The following is a 17,073-nucleotide window of genomic DNA, read 5'->3' on the forward strand; positions in this document are numbered from 1 at the left end:
CGGCAAAATCTTTTTGGGATTCCCTTGTACTTGCCTATGAAGGGACGTCCCAAGTAAGAAAACACCGTATTGACCTTCTCATGCAACAATATGAGATGTTTAGAATGTCAAAGGACGAGTCTTTAAATAGTTTCTCTTCACGTTTTTCTTGTATTATTAATGAGCTTAAAAGTCTAGGAAGGAATTTCGAGTCCGAGGACATCATTCGAAAAATCCTTCGTAGTCTAACCCCTAAATGGCAACCTAAAGTCACTGCCATAGAGGAAGCTAAAGACTTGTCAACCCTATCTCTTCATGAACTAATGGGATCACTAATGGCTCACGAGTTTAACGTCGATAAGCATTCTAGTGAGTCATCAAAGGGAAAGAGTCTCGCCCTCACATCCTCTCCAAGTGATGGAGAAGATGAGGAGGAAGACGAGTTTGCTATGTTCACAAGGAATCTAGCCGGGTTGGTCAATGGTCAAGGAAACAAAAGGTTCACTAATGGTTACTCGAAAAAACGCTTTCCTAAGAAACGACCTAACTCCACCGTGGGATGCTTTAAATGTGGTGATAAAACTCACCAAATTAAAGAATGTCCCAAGTGGGAAGAAATCAAATCAAAGGAAAGAAGAGAAAAAGTTAAAAAGGACTATAAACATAGAGTCATGAGTGCTATTTGGGGAATGTCCGACTCCGAGGAAGATGAGGAACTCATCGAGGAGGAACTTGAGGCTAAAATGTGTCTTGCAAATCATGGTAAAGAAAAAGTCTCAAAAACCTCAAAATTTGAACACTTAAGATGCCTCATGGCTAACCCCGACGATTCCGACTCCGATTCCGACAACGAGGTAAATCATCTAAAGGCCAAGGCTAGAACTTACTCCAAAGAGAAAGTATGTAAGCTTCTTGACCAACTTTTTGATAAGTGTCGGTTTCAAAATGATAAACTCGAGGTAATGCAAAATGAGATTGAGGAAATTGCTCAAGAGAACTTTAATCGAAAAATGAATCGAAAGCAACAGACAGGCGTCACTGTCACCTCTGAGGCATATAATGAAGTTAAAAGAGTCAACAAGTTAAACAAACATTTGACTAAAGAACTTGAGCGTCTTAGGTTGACCCCCACGGATGTCTCTGACCTTGAAAATGTCAACACTACCTTGGTGATGCAAGTTTCCTCTCTAACCAAGGAACGTGATGATATTTTGAAGGACAAAGATGCTCTTGAAAATGAGATCTATGACCTTGTAGTTGAAGTTGTAGACTTAAGAGAAACAGTGTCTAAGACTGTTGCTTCCAACAATGATTTGGACAAGTCTAAAGAAAAGAGTGAATGGTTGGAAAATGAAAACGAGTGTCTTAAAAGTGAGATTGTTTGTCTCAAGAATTAAATAGAAGGTCTCCATGATAGGCTTACTTTCTTTCAAAAAGATATGCCCGAATGTAGCACTTCTAGGTCTTCTTCTCACCATAGATCTGATGAAGTCGTTGATCTAAACAAAAGACTTGACGAGATGACATCCAAATATGAAGAGTCCAAAGAAAGAATCATATATCTCGTGTCTAAACCCAACAACCACACCCATGACTTCATTGTTGAGAAAAGATTGTCCATAGAAAGTGTCAACAATGATGAACTCAAAAGAGAAAAAGAAAAGAATCTGCATCTCCTTTCACGTGTCAATGACTTGACCAATGAACTTGTTAATGCTAAGAACATCACTGAAAAATGGGAAGGAAGTCAAACCGTGTTAAATTTCCTCACAAATCAAACCGAGAAATGTGACAAAGTTGCTGGTTTGGGCTTCAAATGGAACAGTCAGACTGACTGTTGCATCCAGAAGCCTAAAAACGATTTTAGAGGAAGGAAGTATGTAGGTCTTCCCGAATACACCATTTGCAATTATTGTGGTGACAATGGTCATGTCTTTAATGGATATACAAAACGGTTTGATGACATTGACAAGAATACCAAAACTTTAAAGCAAATGAGCATTAAGAAAGACACCACAAGTTATGTTGATCACAAAAAGGGACCCAAATTCATTTAGGTTCCTAAACTCAAAAACTAATCTTGTGTAGGGCTTGGTGAGAGGCGGCCGCAATTGGTACTTGGATAGTGGATGCTCTCGTCACATGACGGGTGATAGAAGCCAATTCCTCTCACTTAAAGCATATGATGGTGGCACGGTAAGGTTTGGTGACAACAAGAAAGGTGAAGTAATTGGCATTGGAAAGGTTGGTAAGTCATCATTACTTTGTGTCGACAACGTGCGGCTTGTCAAAGGTTTGAAGCATAATCTCCTTAGTATCTCTCAACTTTGTGATAAGGGTAATTTTTTAGAATTTAGTGCTAATTTGTGTCGAATATTTGATGCCACTACTAATGAACTAATACTCGAAGGAAGACGTGTCAAAGACGTATACTTAACTAATTTGAACACTCTATCCGGTCACACCATGTCTTGCATGAGTGTAATGAACAATGATCCTTGGTTATGGCATAAGAGGTTTGGTCATGTTAGTACAAAAACTCTTAATACCCTTAAAAGACTTGACTTAGTTGAAGGTATTCCTAATATAAAGTTTGAGTTTGATAAAATATGTGATGAATGTGCTAGAGGTAAACATGTTAAAAGTTCCTTTAAATCCAAAAGAATTATGAGTACATCTCAACCTTTGCAACTTTTACATATCGACTTGTGTGGACCAATGAGAACTAGAAGTAGAGGTGGTAGTCGTTATGTGTGTGTCATTGTTGATGATTACTCTAGGTTCGTTTGGGCACTCTTCCTAAGCTCTAAGGATGAGACATTTGATGAGTTTCTAATTTGGTTAAGAAAGATTCAAAATAAATTTGGTTTAAAACTTGTTTCAATAAGAACCGATCACGGAACCGAATTCGAAAACTCATCATTTGGTGCTTATTGTGATGACAATGGTATAGACCATAACTTCTCGGCTCCTAGAACACCACAACAAAATGGTGTGGTTGAAAAGATGAATAGAACCCTTGAAGGAATGGCTAGAACAATGTTTTTTTTTTTCGTTAAAATGTAAGTATATTAATGAAAAAAAAAGTCACCATACATCAAGTACACTAGTGGTCCAAAAGACCCAGCCCAACATACTCGACCCAAAACGAAAAAAAAAACAACCAGACAAGCCAAGAGACCCGACTCCACTCAGACAGCAACAAAAGAAAATGGGAGCAACAAATTCAGGCGATACTGTCACTCATCTTCTTCCTCAATCATCCCCAATTCCTTCTTCTCAATTCTTCTCATTTCCAGAAAACTCATTAGAAACAGTCACGCATCCGATTAAGCAAATCCCTATCCCGTGTCCCTAATTGAACAGGTAAGTTCATGATTCTAAGTGTAACCTCTTTGATAATTAGGGTTACCAGTGTGTTGGGATGTAGAAGACTCAATTCGTGCTTACACGCATTTCTTTGTTTCCAGATGTAGTAAATGCAGGCATTGTAGAGAGCATTGATGATCCCCTTCCTCGTACCAGTACCAGTCAGCTTCAATCTCCAATCAATCGTGCCATGGTGTGGTAAATTCTCCCCAATCCGTGAACCTAGCGAGGAAATAACCCTAGAACCGTACTCACAATCGAAGAACAAGTGTGAATAACTCTCAGATTCAGACCCACAGACACCACATGTATCGTCTTCTGTGATCCTTAATTTGTATAACTTTTCCTTGGTGTTTAGGCCCTTGTGAAAGTAGATCCAAGCTAAGAAACTATGTTTAGGGATAGTGCACTTGTTCCATACCAGACCCTGCCACTGAATCTTTTCCCCTTTGTTTCTGATCAAATCATATCCTTTGGCTATGGTGTATTCATGCCCCTTATCCATAGACCACATGTTCTGCTGATAGGATTCCCTGAACTCTGCTTTAATTTGGCAGATTTTCCTCCACGACCAACTGGAGTTGGTTGATGGAGAGTAGTCTAGCCACTGCCTCCCTTTTATGTATACAGTGTTGACCCATTTGACCCAAAGTAGATCAGCTTTTGAGGTCAGCCACCACACAAGCTTACCAACTGCTGCTCTGTTCCAATGAATGGCACTCTTCAGACCAAGGCCCCCTTCCTGCTTAGGTTTACAAACTTTCTCCCAAGAGACAAGAGGAGATCTGAGGTAATCAACCCCTCCATCCCAAAGAAAATGTCTGCAAATTGCCTCAATTTTATTGATTACTCCTGTAGGTAAAATAAATATACCAGCCCAATAATTGTGAAGAGTCATGAGGACTGATTGAACCAGGGTCAACCTCCCTGCATAGGAGAGTTTCCTGGCACCCAAATTCCTTATTCTCTGTACAATTTTATCAATAAGAGGCTTACAATCCTTAGCTGTTAACCTTGTGGTTTTGATTGGGACTCCCAGATATTTGAAAGGTAGTGAGCCTTCTACCATACCTGAAATCAAAAGTATTTCCTGCTTCAGACTGTCCTTGACTCCATTGAAATAGGCATTAGATTTGCCTTTACTCATATTTAGACCTGAAGTCTTTGAGAAAGTTGCAAAGGTCCTGAGAATAGTCATCATAGAGTAGGCATCTCCTTTGCAAAAAAGGAGTAGGTCATCTGCAAACATTAGGTGAGTGAGTTTCATTTGCTTGCACATAGGATGGAAGTTGAAACCATTATTAGCAGATGAATAATTGAGGAGGCTAGAACAATGTTATTATCTAGTAAGTTGCCTAAGAACTTTTGGGCCGAAACGGTAAATACCGCTTGCTACATTCATAATCGTGTCATGATAAGGAGTATATTAAATAAAACTTCCTATGAATCGTTACGTGGAAGAAAACCCAACATTTCATATTTTAGGTGTTTTGGAAGCAAATGTTTTGTTCATAACAATGGTAAAAACAACTTGGGTAAGTTCGATCCACGTAGTGATGAAGGAGTATTTATTGGGTACTCCGACCATAGCAAGGCCTATAAAGTCTACAATAAACGAACCTTGTTAATTGAAGAAAGCATCCATGTCATTTTTGATGAATCTAGTGTGCTTGGACAGGTACAAAACATGGATGATGATGATGAGGATGAGGATGATGAGTTTGAGATTGGTCTTGTTCGAAAGGACTTCGTATTCGCAGATGAAGAAGCTCCCAGCACTGAATTGCAACAGACACAGAGACTGTCACCTTCAAAGGAGATCAGCAACTCAGGGGGAACACGTAGCACCTCTGCTACTGATTCTTCTCTAGAAGCAACAGACCCAACGACTGTTGCCTCCACCTCCAGAACTGAAGCAATCCAAAACAGTGAGGATGAAGATCCTTCCAGGCCAATAGAAACAGATCACCGTGGATCGATCTTTGTTGAGGGGGAACAAGAAACCATTGTTCCAAAGAAGTGGAAACATCAAAGCTCTCATCCACTCACTAATCTCACAAGTGATCTCAACTCGGGAATTCGAACAAGATCATCCCTCAAAAATCTCGCTCATCTCAATGAGTATTGTGCCCATAATGCCTTCCTTTCTCAAATTGAACCTTCAAATGTAACAGTCGCCTTGACTGATGCAGACTGGTTGCTTGCTATGCAAGAAGAACTCAATCAATTCAAAAGAAACGAGGTATGGCACTTAGTCCCTAGACCGCCTAATCGTACCGTCATTGGTACTAGGTGGGTCTTTCGCAACAAGCTTGATGACTCGGGGGAAATTGTAAGGAACAAGGCTAGACTAGTGGTGCAAGGTTATAACCAACAAGAGGGTATTGATTACGATGAAACCTATGCACCGGTAGCTAGACTTGAGGCCATACGATTACTTATAGCTTTTGGGGCTCACAAAGGCATTAAACTCTTCCAAATGGATGTCAAAACCGCTTTCTTAAATGGATATTTGGAAGAAGATGTCTTTGTAGAGCAACCACCGGGTTTTGAGAACAATGATTTGCCTAACCATGTTTTCAAATTAGACAAAGCTCTTTATGGTTTAAAAAAAGCACCAAGGTGTTGGTATGATAGATTGTCTAAATTTCTTATTGAAAATGGTTTTAAAAGAGGCTCCGTTGACAAAACATTGTTCTTGAAGCAACAGTCCAGTGAACTGTTGGTTGTACAAGTATATGTTGATGACATTACATTTGGTGCAACAAATGAACTCCTTTACTTATATTTTTCGGAACTAATGAAATCGGAGTTTGAAATGAGCATGATGGGTGAGCTAGGATTCTTCCTTGGACTCCAAATTAAGCAATCAAAGGATGGAATCATGATCCATCAACAAAAGTACATCAAAGAAATGCTTAAGAAATTTGGGATGACTAATGGTAAGCCTCATGATACACCTATGGTAGCCGGGTCCAAATTGGACAAAGATGAACTCGGTAAGAATGTTAGCGATAAGGTGTATAGAGGTATGATAGGCTCACTTCTCTACTTGACCGCAAGTCGTCCCGACATTCTCTTTAGTGTTTGTTTATGTGCTAGGTTCCAAGCAAATCCGAAAGAATCACATTTCAAAGTCGTTAAACGAATTCTTCGGTATTTGATTGGAACACAAAATCTTTACTTGTGGTATCCCTTATATTGTCCTTTTGATCTTATAGGTTTTTCGGATGCGGACTATGCGGGATGCACGGTTGATAGAAAGAGTACCTCCGGAATTGCAACATTCTTGGGTCCTTGTTTGATCTCTTGGGGCTCAAAGAAACAAAATACGGTAGCTCTTTCAACGGCCGAAAGTGAGTACGTTAGTGCCGCGCATTGTTGTTCTCAATTACTTTGGATAAGACAACAACTCTTCGATTTTGGTATTATTTTTGACTCCGTGCCCATAATGTGTGATAATACGAGTGCAATAAATATTTCCAAAAATCCTATTCAACACTCTAAAACCAAACATATTGATATTCGTCACCATTTTATTCGTGATCATGTGGAGAAAGGACATGTTAAACTTATCTTTTGCAAGACCGAAAATCAAATTGCCGATATTTTTACTAAGCCACTTGCAAGAGAACATTTTGAGAAATTTAGACTAGAAATTGGGTTAATTAATTGCTTGTGATTTTTAGTATGAGTTTTACAAATTTCCTTAATTGATTAAATTAAAAATTGGATATATGTCATTAAGTGTTCTAAGTGCATTGACATCATGTTTGGACCAAAAATTGACACCGTATTTGTGAGTCGGTAATCACTCAACCTCATATCTAAATTTACGTTTATTATATGCTACCTTGCGTTTTTATTTCGAGTAATTAAATGTGTTTAAGTTGGGCCAACTACCTCACCTCCCTCATTTATTGGGCCATTATCTACTTCAACCCACTACCTATCCCTACCCGTCCAAACCTCCTAATCCACTTACCCTTTCATCTCCCAAATCCACAAACTCCCTCATATCTAACCTTCCCTTAACCCACAATGGTAAAAACTTCTTTCAATACTACCATACCCATCAAACCAACAAAATTTACCTCACCACCTGTCACATCAAATCCACCGACATCAACAACTCCAACAATGACTTCAACCAAAATCTCCTACGCATTCCCTCCTCAAACCTCAAACATGACTCCTTCAACTAACCCAGATCCACCAAACCCACAACCATCACCGAACCCCACTGATCCACCATCATCCGACGACATCCCCATCTCCACTATGGTAGGACGTCGCACACGAGGAGGTCGGAAGAAAAGCACCGCCATTCCAAGCTCTTCCTCTGCTGCTGCAACTCCTGAAGCTGTTCAGTTACCTGCAACAGAGAAGCAGATGGAGCACGGGGAGCAGAGCAGTGGTCAGGATGCAGTTGTCGAGAGGATTGACCTCTCTTAAATTTTAAGTTGTCTAGGGACTTGGCCCTGTGTGGTGCAAGTTTGTAAAAAACTCTTTTTCGTTTTTTTATTTTGGCTCGTTTTGTGCCTGCTGGTATGCAGGCTTTAAACTCTGATGGTGCCTGCTACAGGTAGGAGGTGCCTTAACTTAAAAGTAGTTCTGGGCCCATGTTTTAGGCCCTCCTTTTGTTATACTTGCGTTTTTTTCCATTGATTTCTGGAGTTGTGATTCCACATAGGTATATCCAGGAAGCTGACCTGGTTCCAGGTGCACAGCTCTTGTTCCTGGTGACAGATTTTTGATAACATATTTTACCCATGACGTAAAATATCTTATCACTAGGATTAGCCGATCGAGCATACCTTCATTGATGTGTCTCGACTAACAAGGAATGTTGCGTTCCTTGTGGTTCCAGACGTTTGAAATTCCGTGCGTGTACCTTTTGCTCTACGTCATAGCTATGGAATTACTGAGATTAACGTTAAGGTATGGGTGGTCTTAGTATGCCGTACCCTGCGCGCTACCTCGGCGTATGCTCCCCATGTGGCTTGACTTAAGATAAACGTCTTTGCAGCCTCACATGGCAGGGGCTGGACCCTCAAAGTGTTCCTTATCTGACAAGTAACCAACATTAGTACCAAAGCCTTTCTTCGTAGAAGCATGATAAATTCCAAAGTAGTGCAAATTACCTAGTGCTATCTCATGGTGTTCCAGGGCAACACCTGGATCCAGGAAGCCACAGCCTGGACTACTTGGTTTAAAAACGACTCTATTTGATTTGAAAAAAAAAACTAGGGAAAACAAAAGAAAAAAGTTTTCTGAAACACACCAATACCTAAAGCATATACTAACCCCCACCTTTTTTTTTTCACGGACTTTTGAAAGGTCCATTGTACACTAAAGTTTTGGCACTTTGTCAGACAAAGTACCGTTTCAAGTGACGAATGTTCCAGGGTTTATCCAGGATTTGACCGTGCATGGTCATCAACCTGTATGCCCCATTCTTGACAATGCTTTCGACCTGATATGGCCCTTCCCATTTGTAGGCAAACTTGCACCTTTGTGGTTCTTGGTATTTTTAAATACCCTTCGAGTCTGAGGTCCCCTACTTCAAGGGTCCCGATCTTGACATTTTTGTTATATGTCCTTGCTCTGATTGCTTGTACGACGCCATACGTATGTAGGCGCTTTCTCAGACTCATCAATCGTATCCAGGCTCCTAGCCATTTCGACCTTGTTTCGCTTCTGCCGTTTGCCGTAGTATCTGTGCGTGGGCACCAGAACTTCTGAGGGTATCACTGCCTCTGCTCCATATACGAGGCTAAATGGAGTTTGGCCTGTTGCCATTTTCAGTGTTGTTCTCTCTGACCAGAGTACTAATGGTAGTTCATCTGCCAATTTTTCCCCCAACTCTTCCAGCCGTTTTCTGAGGTTCTCTACAATGATTTTGTTGCTGGACTCGGCTTGGCCGTTGGTTTGTGGATATCTGGGGGCTGATTTTCTCAGTGTTATGTTCCAGCGTGAACAGAAGCCCTCGGTGCTATCCGATATTAACTGGGATCCATTGTCGCATATGATCTCAGATGGTATCCCAAATCTGCTTATGATGTTGCGCTTGATAAAAGAGATCACCCGCCGTTCTTTTACCTCTGTCATTGCACCTGCCTCAATCCACTTTGAGAAGTAATCAGTCATAACTAGCATATACACTCTGTTTCCTGGAGCCCTGGGCTGCTTACCTACTATGTCCATGCCCCACATCATCAAGATTTTGTTAGACAGGCTCCGTCCTCCAGCATGGTTCCCGCATTCTCCGCCGTGTATATCTTGCAGCACTGTCTCTGCTTCCTCTTTGTTCAAGCACCTGAGGCATGGTCCTGCCAACTAAAAGAGGACGTTATCAATCAAGATATACCTGGAGGCTTTTATTCTGAAACTTTGTGCTTCCTTTCTATCCTCAGGGAGTGTCCCATCCCTTAGCCAATTTATGTATGACACTCTCCAATCTGGATCCCTTTGTCTATTGTGGAAACCCGAGTCCGGCTCCTGCGTATACTGCATGTGTACAGCCTCTTTCACCGGATTCTGATCTGGATCCTTCTGGATGGCTGGGGTCAATACATGGGTGATAGGTATATTTGACAGTTCTGTGGGCTGGAAGGTGGCCCCTAACGTTGCCAGGGCGTCTGCTTCCACGTTCTGATCTCGCGGCACGTGAGTTATCTTGAACGTTCTAAACTTTGACTTTTGCTATATGGCTATCTTCAAGTAGGCTATCATCTTTGAATCACGTGCCACATATTCGTTGTTTACATGATTTACCACAAGTAAGGAGTCACTATACACCTTCGGGTTCCTTACCTTAAGCCCCGACGCCATCTGCATCCTAATTATAAGGGCTTCATACTCGGCTTCGTTGTTGGTTGCCTTGAACTCACACCTAATAGCTTGTACTATCATATCACCTTTAGGTGATCGAAGGACCAAACCTACACCGGCTCCCCTTGCATTTGAGGCTCCGTCAATGTATAGGGTCCATATCTCGCTATCCTGACTCCCCATTATTGTCAGCATTCCTTCTTCTGCCTCCCCACGGGTAGCAGGGTAGAAGTCAGAGACGAAGTCTGCTAGGGCCTGGGATTTTATCGCTGTTCTGGGTTCGAATTATAAGTCATACCCACTAAGATGTACAGACTATTTAGTCATTCTGCCCGAAAGTTCAGGCTTCCTCATAATAGTCTTTAGCGGGTAGTTGGTTATTACGCAGATGGTGTGAGATTCAAAGTACGGCCGCAGTTTATAGGAATCAGTAACCAAAGCCAATGCTAGTTTTTCAAAGGATGTGTACCTGGTCTCTGCAGGAAGCAGAGACTTGCTAATGTAATACACAGGATGCTACACTCCTTCTTGTTCCTTGACCAAGACCGCACTTACAGCTGCTTCCGTGACTGACAGGTATAGGCATAGTGGCTCCCCTTGCTCCGGCTTCGCAAGTAACGGTGGCGTGCTTAGATAGCTTTTGAGTTCCGCGAATGCCTTTTCATGTTCTTCGGTCCATTCGAATTTCTGACTTTTCCTCAATATATCATAGAACAGACCAATCTGAAGCCCTTGATATGAACCTGTTTAGGGCCGCCACCTTCCCTGCCAGCCTTTGCACATCTTTTGGCTTCTGCGGTGATTCTAGCTGGAGTATTGCTTTTATCTGCTCCTTGCTTGCTTCAATTCCTCCCTGGGTCACCATATATCCTAAGAATTTTCCCGAGGATGCTCCAAACGAGCACTTGGACGGATTAAGCTTCATTTTAAACTCCCAAAATGTCTGGAAGGTGTCCGCTAAGTGTTCCATATGCATTCCTGCTTTTTTGGACTTCACTACCATGTCGTCTATGTATACTTCCATGGTCTTTCCTATTTCCTGCTTGAACATTTTATTTACCAATCGCTAGTAAGTGGACCCGGCGTTCTTTAGGCCAAAGGGCATGACATTGTAACAATATATGCCTCTTTCTGACATGAATGCTGTTTTCTCTTGATCTTGTGGATGCATCTTGATCTGATTGTAGCCGCTCCAGGCATCAAGGAAAGTAAGTACCTCGTGTCCTGCAGTGGCGTCCAACATTGCATCAATATGTGGTAGTGGAAAGGGGTCCTTGGGACAAGCTTTGTTTAAATCGGTGAAGTCTACGCATACCCTCCACTTGCCGTTCTTTTTGGGCACAACTACCACATTAAAAAGCCATTCGAGGTAGCTAACTTCTCTAATTTTACCTGCTGCCAAGAGACTTTCTACTTCCTTGTTAATGACTTCGTTTCGTTCTGCCGCGAATTTCTTTCTCTTCTGCTATACTGGGGTGCAGCCTGGGTTCACACTTAGCTTATGTGAAATAACGGATGGGTCTATACCTACCATATCGTCGTGGGACCAGGCGAAATAGTCCATGTTGGTTTTCAGAAATTGAGTCGGTGATGCGTAGCTCTTCACGCAAGTTGCTCCAATTAATACTGTCTTATCCGGGTGCTCCTCGTCCAGGTGGACCTGGTCTAGTTCCTCTGAGGGAGGCTCCTTGTATTCTTTCGAAGTGCCCCGGTCCTGTAATTGGTATGAGAGGAGCCTGGTTGTAGCTTTGAGGGCTTGAGCGTAGCAGTTCCTGGATTCCTCTCGATCCCCTTTTACTGTGACCGTACCCCATGGTGTTGGGAACTTGAGACACTGATGATATGTTGAGGGCACCGCCTTCATCTGATGCAACCATGGTCTTCCTAGTATCACGTTGTAAGTGGTCGGACCCTCAATGACTAAGTACCTTACCAGTTTATTAACTCCTTCGATGTACGTTGGGATGGTAATCTCACCCACCGAATGCGCAGTCTCACCACTGAATCCCACCAGGGATACAGATTTCTTTATCAGATTCTCTTTATCAAAACCCATGGTTTTGAGGGTTTCAAGCATGATGAGGTTCACAGAACTCCCTGTATCCACTAATGCTTTTCGTACGGTGCAATTGCCAATGGATAACGTTATAGTTAGGGCATCGTCATGTTGCTCTGCGCCGCTTTCTATGTCGGTTTCGTCGAAAGTTACCGGGGGTAAATTGCTCTGGCTTACTCTGCATGAAGTTTCTGGATGATCCCCTTTACTTCCGGTGGCTTTCCTCTTAGCGGCAGAATATGTTAAACCTGATAGCTCGGACCCGCTTGTTATCACGTTAATAATTTTCGTGCATATGGGTGGAACAGAAGGAAGCACCTGATTTGCTGTTTCTCTCCTGTCCTGCTTGCCCCCACGTGATAACAGGTGGTCCAAGTTTCCCCTGTGTACCTGGAACTTTACTTCCTTTCGCAACCTGTAGCAGTCTTCTGTCTTGTGACCTATGTCCTAATGCCATTCGCATCTCTTGCTGCTGTCTCTGTCGTCGTTGGGTTGATCCTGAGTGGGAGGCTTTGGCCACCTAACCTGATCACCTAGGCCTCTTAACGCTTTCAGCAATCCTTTCATTCCCGTGTTGAATCCGTAATCAGATATCTTAGGAGGATGCTGGGAGTCGTCAACTTGCTGGGTTTTTTCTGCTATTCTACTAATATTAGGTCTGATGTATGGCTTAGCTCGCTCGTCTTTCTTTTCTGTTGGGATTTTCCTGCCAGGTTTGTCGAAGTTTGTTATTCCCTTTATAGCTTGTATATCTTCTTCCAATCTTAATCTTCTTTGTAGCTCTCTTTGGACTTCTTGAATCTCTCACAAGGGTACATCGTTAATTATTTGTAGAGGTTTGACTCCTTATCCAAGCCCTGCCTGAAGGCGTTGATGACCGTGGACATATCGCAGCCTCGAATTGAAACTTTCTCTGCATTGAACCTGGTAACGTAATCCTTGATTGATTCACCTATTTCCTGAACGATCTTATACAGATCACTTGGCTGCTTTGGTGTTCTCCGGCTGCTGGGGAACTGCTGATTGAACGTGTTGACCAAATCGGCGAATGAAGATATGGTCCCATTAGGCAAGCCGACGAACCATTGTAGTGCTGCTCCGGTTAGGGTCGAACCAAATCCTTTACACATACATGCCTCCTTTGAGGCTCTTGTGGCAGCGGTAACCATCATTTTCTGCTTGAATTGGCTAATGTGATCGCAGGGGTCTGTGGTTCCATCGAAGAGGGTCATTGGTGGGACATTAAATCCTTTTGGTAAGGCCACTGTAGCTATATCGTCAGTAAACGGCGAGTCAGCGTAGCTTTCTGGTGCGGCCATCTCCATAGGCAACGACATTCCTGGGACCCTACGGAGGAGGCTTCGTAGTTCCTGGTATTGTTGTTCTATGTATGTCTCTCTCCCGGCAGGTCGCATGTGCTCTTGTGACTGATGTTCGACTCCTCGTACGAAGTTCTGTTGTCCCAAGACTGCTGGTTGGCGCATCTGCGATGCTACTGCAGCCGGGCCGCTTTCCCAGGTATACTCAGCTTGATTTGTAACCGGGACCCTGATCATCGGGACCGCAGTTCTTCGCCGCTCTCTTTCTGGGCGCCCTTCATCGCATCCGCGTGGGTGTTGACTCTTGGTGGGCTGGCTCCTCATCTGGTGTTAATGCCCCCAGCCCTGTTGGGACCAGGCCTCCTCTTGGCTGTGGTGTTGCGTCCATGTCTAGCCTAAGTGCCACTTCGCGTGGCAACACCCGCGTCTGCCTCCGATCCCCACTTTCTCCTGGTGGCCTCCCGGATCTGTCTTCCTGCATCCAAGGGGCCGAATTAGCGGCATGGCTCCTTAACTCGTTGATCTGTGCTCGGAGGAGATTGTTGTCCTCTTCCATCTGGGATCTCATGCTTCTATTCTCGTTCTGCATAGTCCGGATTGTCCTTGCTAATGTATCCAATCCGCTTATCATGATGCTGGTGGGACTCGGAGGAGCCTGAGCCTGTTGCCTAGATTGTGTTCCTCTTTCAGGCTGTGCGACTCCTTGCCGTCCCTAGACGACTCCTGAATCTCTAGTCTGGACACTCTCCGAAGATGGGCTTGCTACTACCTGGGAACTTTGGCTTTGCTTAACTGTTGGTATCTGAACAGCAGTGGCGGTCTGGATCGAGGTAGCGCGTGCTGCTGTTGCCGAGGGAGATGGTACCGTGTTCTTCGCGAGGGGGCGGTACCGCGTTCTTTGCTGGGGCACCGCTGGTGCTACCTGGGTTGGTTTCTTTGTGTCCGGACATGTTATGCTTGTTGTGTAGACTGGCTAACGAAGACGACCACTATGCCCCACGGTGGGCGCCAAACTGTTTTGGTAAATTTCTACCAATTTAGGGTTAAAGCGGTCTTAGCGTTAGGTCCGTATTATGATTTGATTGATTGTTGTATGTTAATTTGGATGTGCGACGTAAATAAAGAACACAAGCAATTTTGGTGACGCGGAAAACCCAATTTGGGAAACAACCGCGGGGGGAGACGGAATCCCACCAAGATTTTCACTATAGTTCGGGAGGAAATACAGTTCGTGCGTTATGCTATGAATTCTAGGGTGTAGTTCTCGTATTTCTGATGATCTTTCTTCTTTGCGTTGAGGCTCTTTATATAGGGGAGCTTGGCTATCTAGGGTTTCTTGCTTTCCCTCCAAGTTATTCCTAATTTGATACAGAATAGGACTTTCCTTCCCTGGATATGGTAAGTGATAGAACTCTCATATGCTTCTTCTATGCGGATCAAAGCCCACGTTCTGCGCTGCACGCTGATGCTGTCACCCTGACTCCCTGATGCCCTGCGTCCCACACTGCTTCCAGACTTGCTGCCCCAGATCAGCCCATATCCAGATTTGGGCCTAACAGTATCCTAATATCCTAATCCCTACAATCCACACAAAACTTCTGGTTTGTTTTTTGGAGGTCAAATTTTGTAAAGTTTGACCGTTAATTCACTTAAAAATATATCTCACATCGATCTAAAAAATTGATTTCGTATTATATAGTTCACATGAAGTTCATAGGGAACAACCAGTCTTAAGGATAGATACTCAAAAACAAATTTGTATTGTTTAGAGATCTAACAAAAATCCTCCAAACATGGTACATAAATAATTAAGATACATGTTGTTTTGTGTACCACCATTCAAGATTTACACTATCGTATGCTTACAAGCTTACAAAATGGAATATTGGTAGATGTTGTAAGTTAATCTAATTTGTGAATCTTTAAAAACCAGTCTCAGTTATCACGTGTTCATTTTATGGAATTAAAACACATTTTTGGGAATGACGTTTTAAATTAATTAAAATCGGTGGTGCGTATAATAAAAATAGGTAATTACATAATACAACTGTGTCTTCGGATGCTATACAACTAATATAATTAATACAAAAAAAAGTACCTTTTATGTTAAAGGGACTGATGATCCATCAACAATCAACTAAGTCATCAACAATCAACTAAGTCAACCCAAAAGTAATTTCTATGTTCCGATTTTCAATAAAGTTGGACTTTTTTTTCAACTTAGTTTACTTCTACTACCAAACCGTGACAATGTAAACGAACTGTGAATTCTTAGAACTTTCAACGTGCATATTGTTAAAGATGATCCTAATGGAAGCCTCATGCATCCTATGTAATAGAATCACATATATTTTTTTTGAGAAGAATATTTTTGTACTGTTGTTTAGAGACTATTAATTTTATTGGAATTCAGTATGAATTTGATTTTACGAGAAGTATATAAAGAGAAAAATACTCTCTTAATTTTAGATAGTCAAGGTAAACTTATGCTATAGGCCGGAGATCTAAAATTTCTCTAAACACACTAAATATAGATAATTATGATACCTGTTGCTTTACTTAACACCATTTAGTTTTACGTAGTTTTTATAGGCTAAAATAATTTGCACTCATAAAGGTCTGTCTCATTTATTAAGGGCAGTTTTATTTTGGTGAGCTGCACTATGTTTATGGAGATACCTATTGTATTTAATTAAAACCAGTGATACTTATAACAATAATGAAGAACTAATTACATACTCTTACTATGTTACTTGATGCTTAACAACTGAAATGATAACACTATTAAATGACAAAACGTCTATGCTAAAAGCACTAATAGTTCATTGATGATCAACTATACCAACTACGAACTTTTGTATATCAATGATTTAACATAATTGAACTTCTTCTAGCAACTATAGACTATATTTATACAGATAATTCTAATAGGAGCCCCGTGCATCGCACGGGCTTTTCAACTAGTTATAATTTATTTTAGGCAAAGTACAAATTATACAACGAAGAGTGTTTATGAGAAAAGTTGAAATTACTTCAAGTTCATTCAGAAGTTGTAATTAGGTCACTCATTACAGTTCTTTAATATTGCAAGTATCGATTACGATGTGTCAAACTCATATTTTCGGTGGGGTTTACTAAGACAGTTTGTAACAACACAAAAGCATTGGAGTCTAGATTCGATTGCAAGTCACAAACGCTTGCAAACCTTAGAAAATGTTGATGTATCTTATTTGTCGAAACCTAGTCTCGATGTAAACATGCCAACACACATTCAATAATTGCGAGTACTTAGTAGTTGTGTACAATCAAATTAGTCATTTTTTTCCTCAAAAGAAATTACTCTTTCTCAAAATAAAGCAAAATTTATTTTACATATTTTAGAAGGTGCTAACTGCTAAGTAAGGAATACAAGCACACGTCACTTAAAGGTCAACAAAGTTCGGGTTATGCCAATTTCAACCCGGATCTCACTCAAGTTCCACAATTGAGTCACTTTCAATCGACCAATATAAAAGA

At 41.8% G+C, this 17,073-nt stretch overlaps 1 protein-coding gene across 1 annotated transcript; it reads right to left on the minus strand.

Moving 5' to 3' along the window:
- Window positions 1-11,271: 11,271 nt before the first annotated feature.
- On the minus strand, window positions 11,272-13,794 carry LOC141628987 (uncharacterized). Its single transcript, XM_074442067.1, has 4 exons — window positions 13,147-13,794; window positions 12,764-13,039; window positions 12,116-12,628; window positions 11,272-11,406 (listed from the first exon to the last, which is right to left on the minus strand). The coding sequence occupies exons 1-4, from the start codon at window positions 13,792-13,794 to the stop codon at window positions 11,272-11,274; spliced, it is 1,572 nt and encodes a 523-aa protein (XP_074298168.1).
- Between the last annotated feature and the right edge of the window lie 3,279 nt (window positions 13,795-17,073).

The sequence above is a fragment of the Silene latifolia genome, chromosome Y (genome assembly GCF_048544455.1).
Source record: "Silene latifolia isolate original U9 population chromosome Y, ASM4854445v1, whole genome shotgun sequence".
NCBI classification, from domain to species: Eukaryota; Viridiplantae; Streptophyta; class Magnoliopsida; order Caryophyllales; family Caryophyllaceae; genus Silene; species Silene latifolia.

What these genes read in the sequence shown, in the direction of transcription:
- LOC141628987 (XM_074442067.1), bottom strand. Translation starts at nt 13,794, where the DNA reads ATGATCAGGGTCCCGGTTACAAATCAAGCTGAGTATACCTGGGAAAGC. An exon ending in TAAGAGGCCTAGGTGATCAG is followed by an intron (nt 12,629 to 12,763) that starts GTTAGGTGGCCA and finishes GTAAAGTTCCAG; the next exon opens with GTACACAGGGGAAACTTGGA. An exon ending in TCGAAGGAGTTAATAAACTG is followed by an intron (nt 11,407 to 12,115) that starts GTAAGGTACTTA and finishes ACGCCACTGCAG; the next exon opens with GACACGAGGTACTTACTTTC.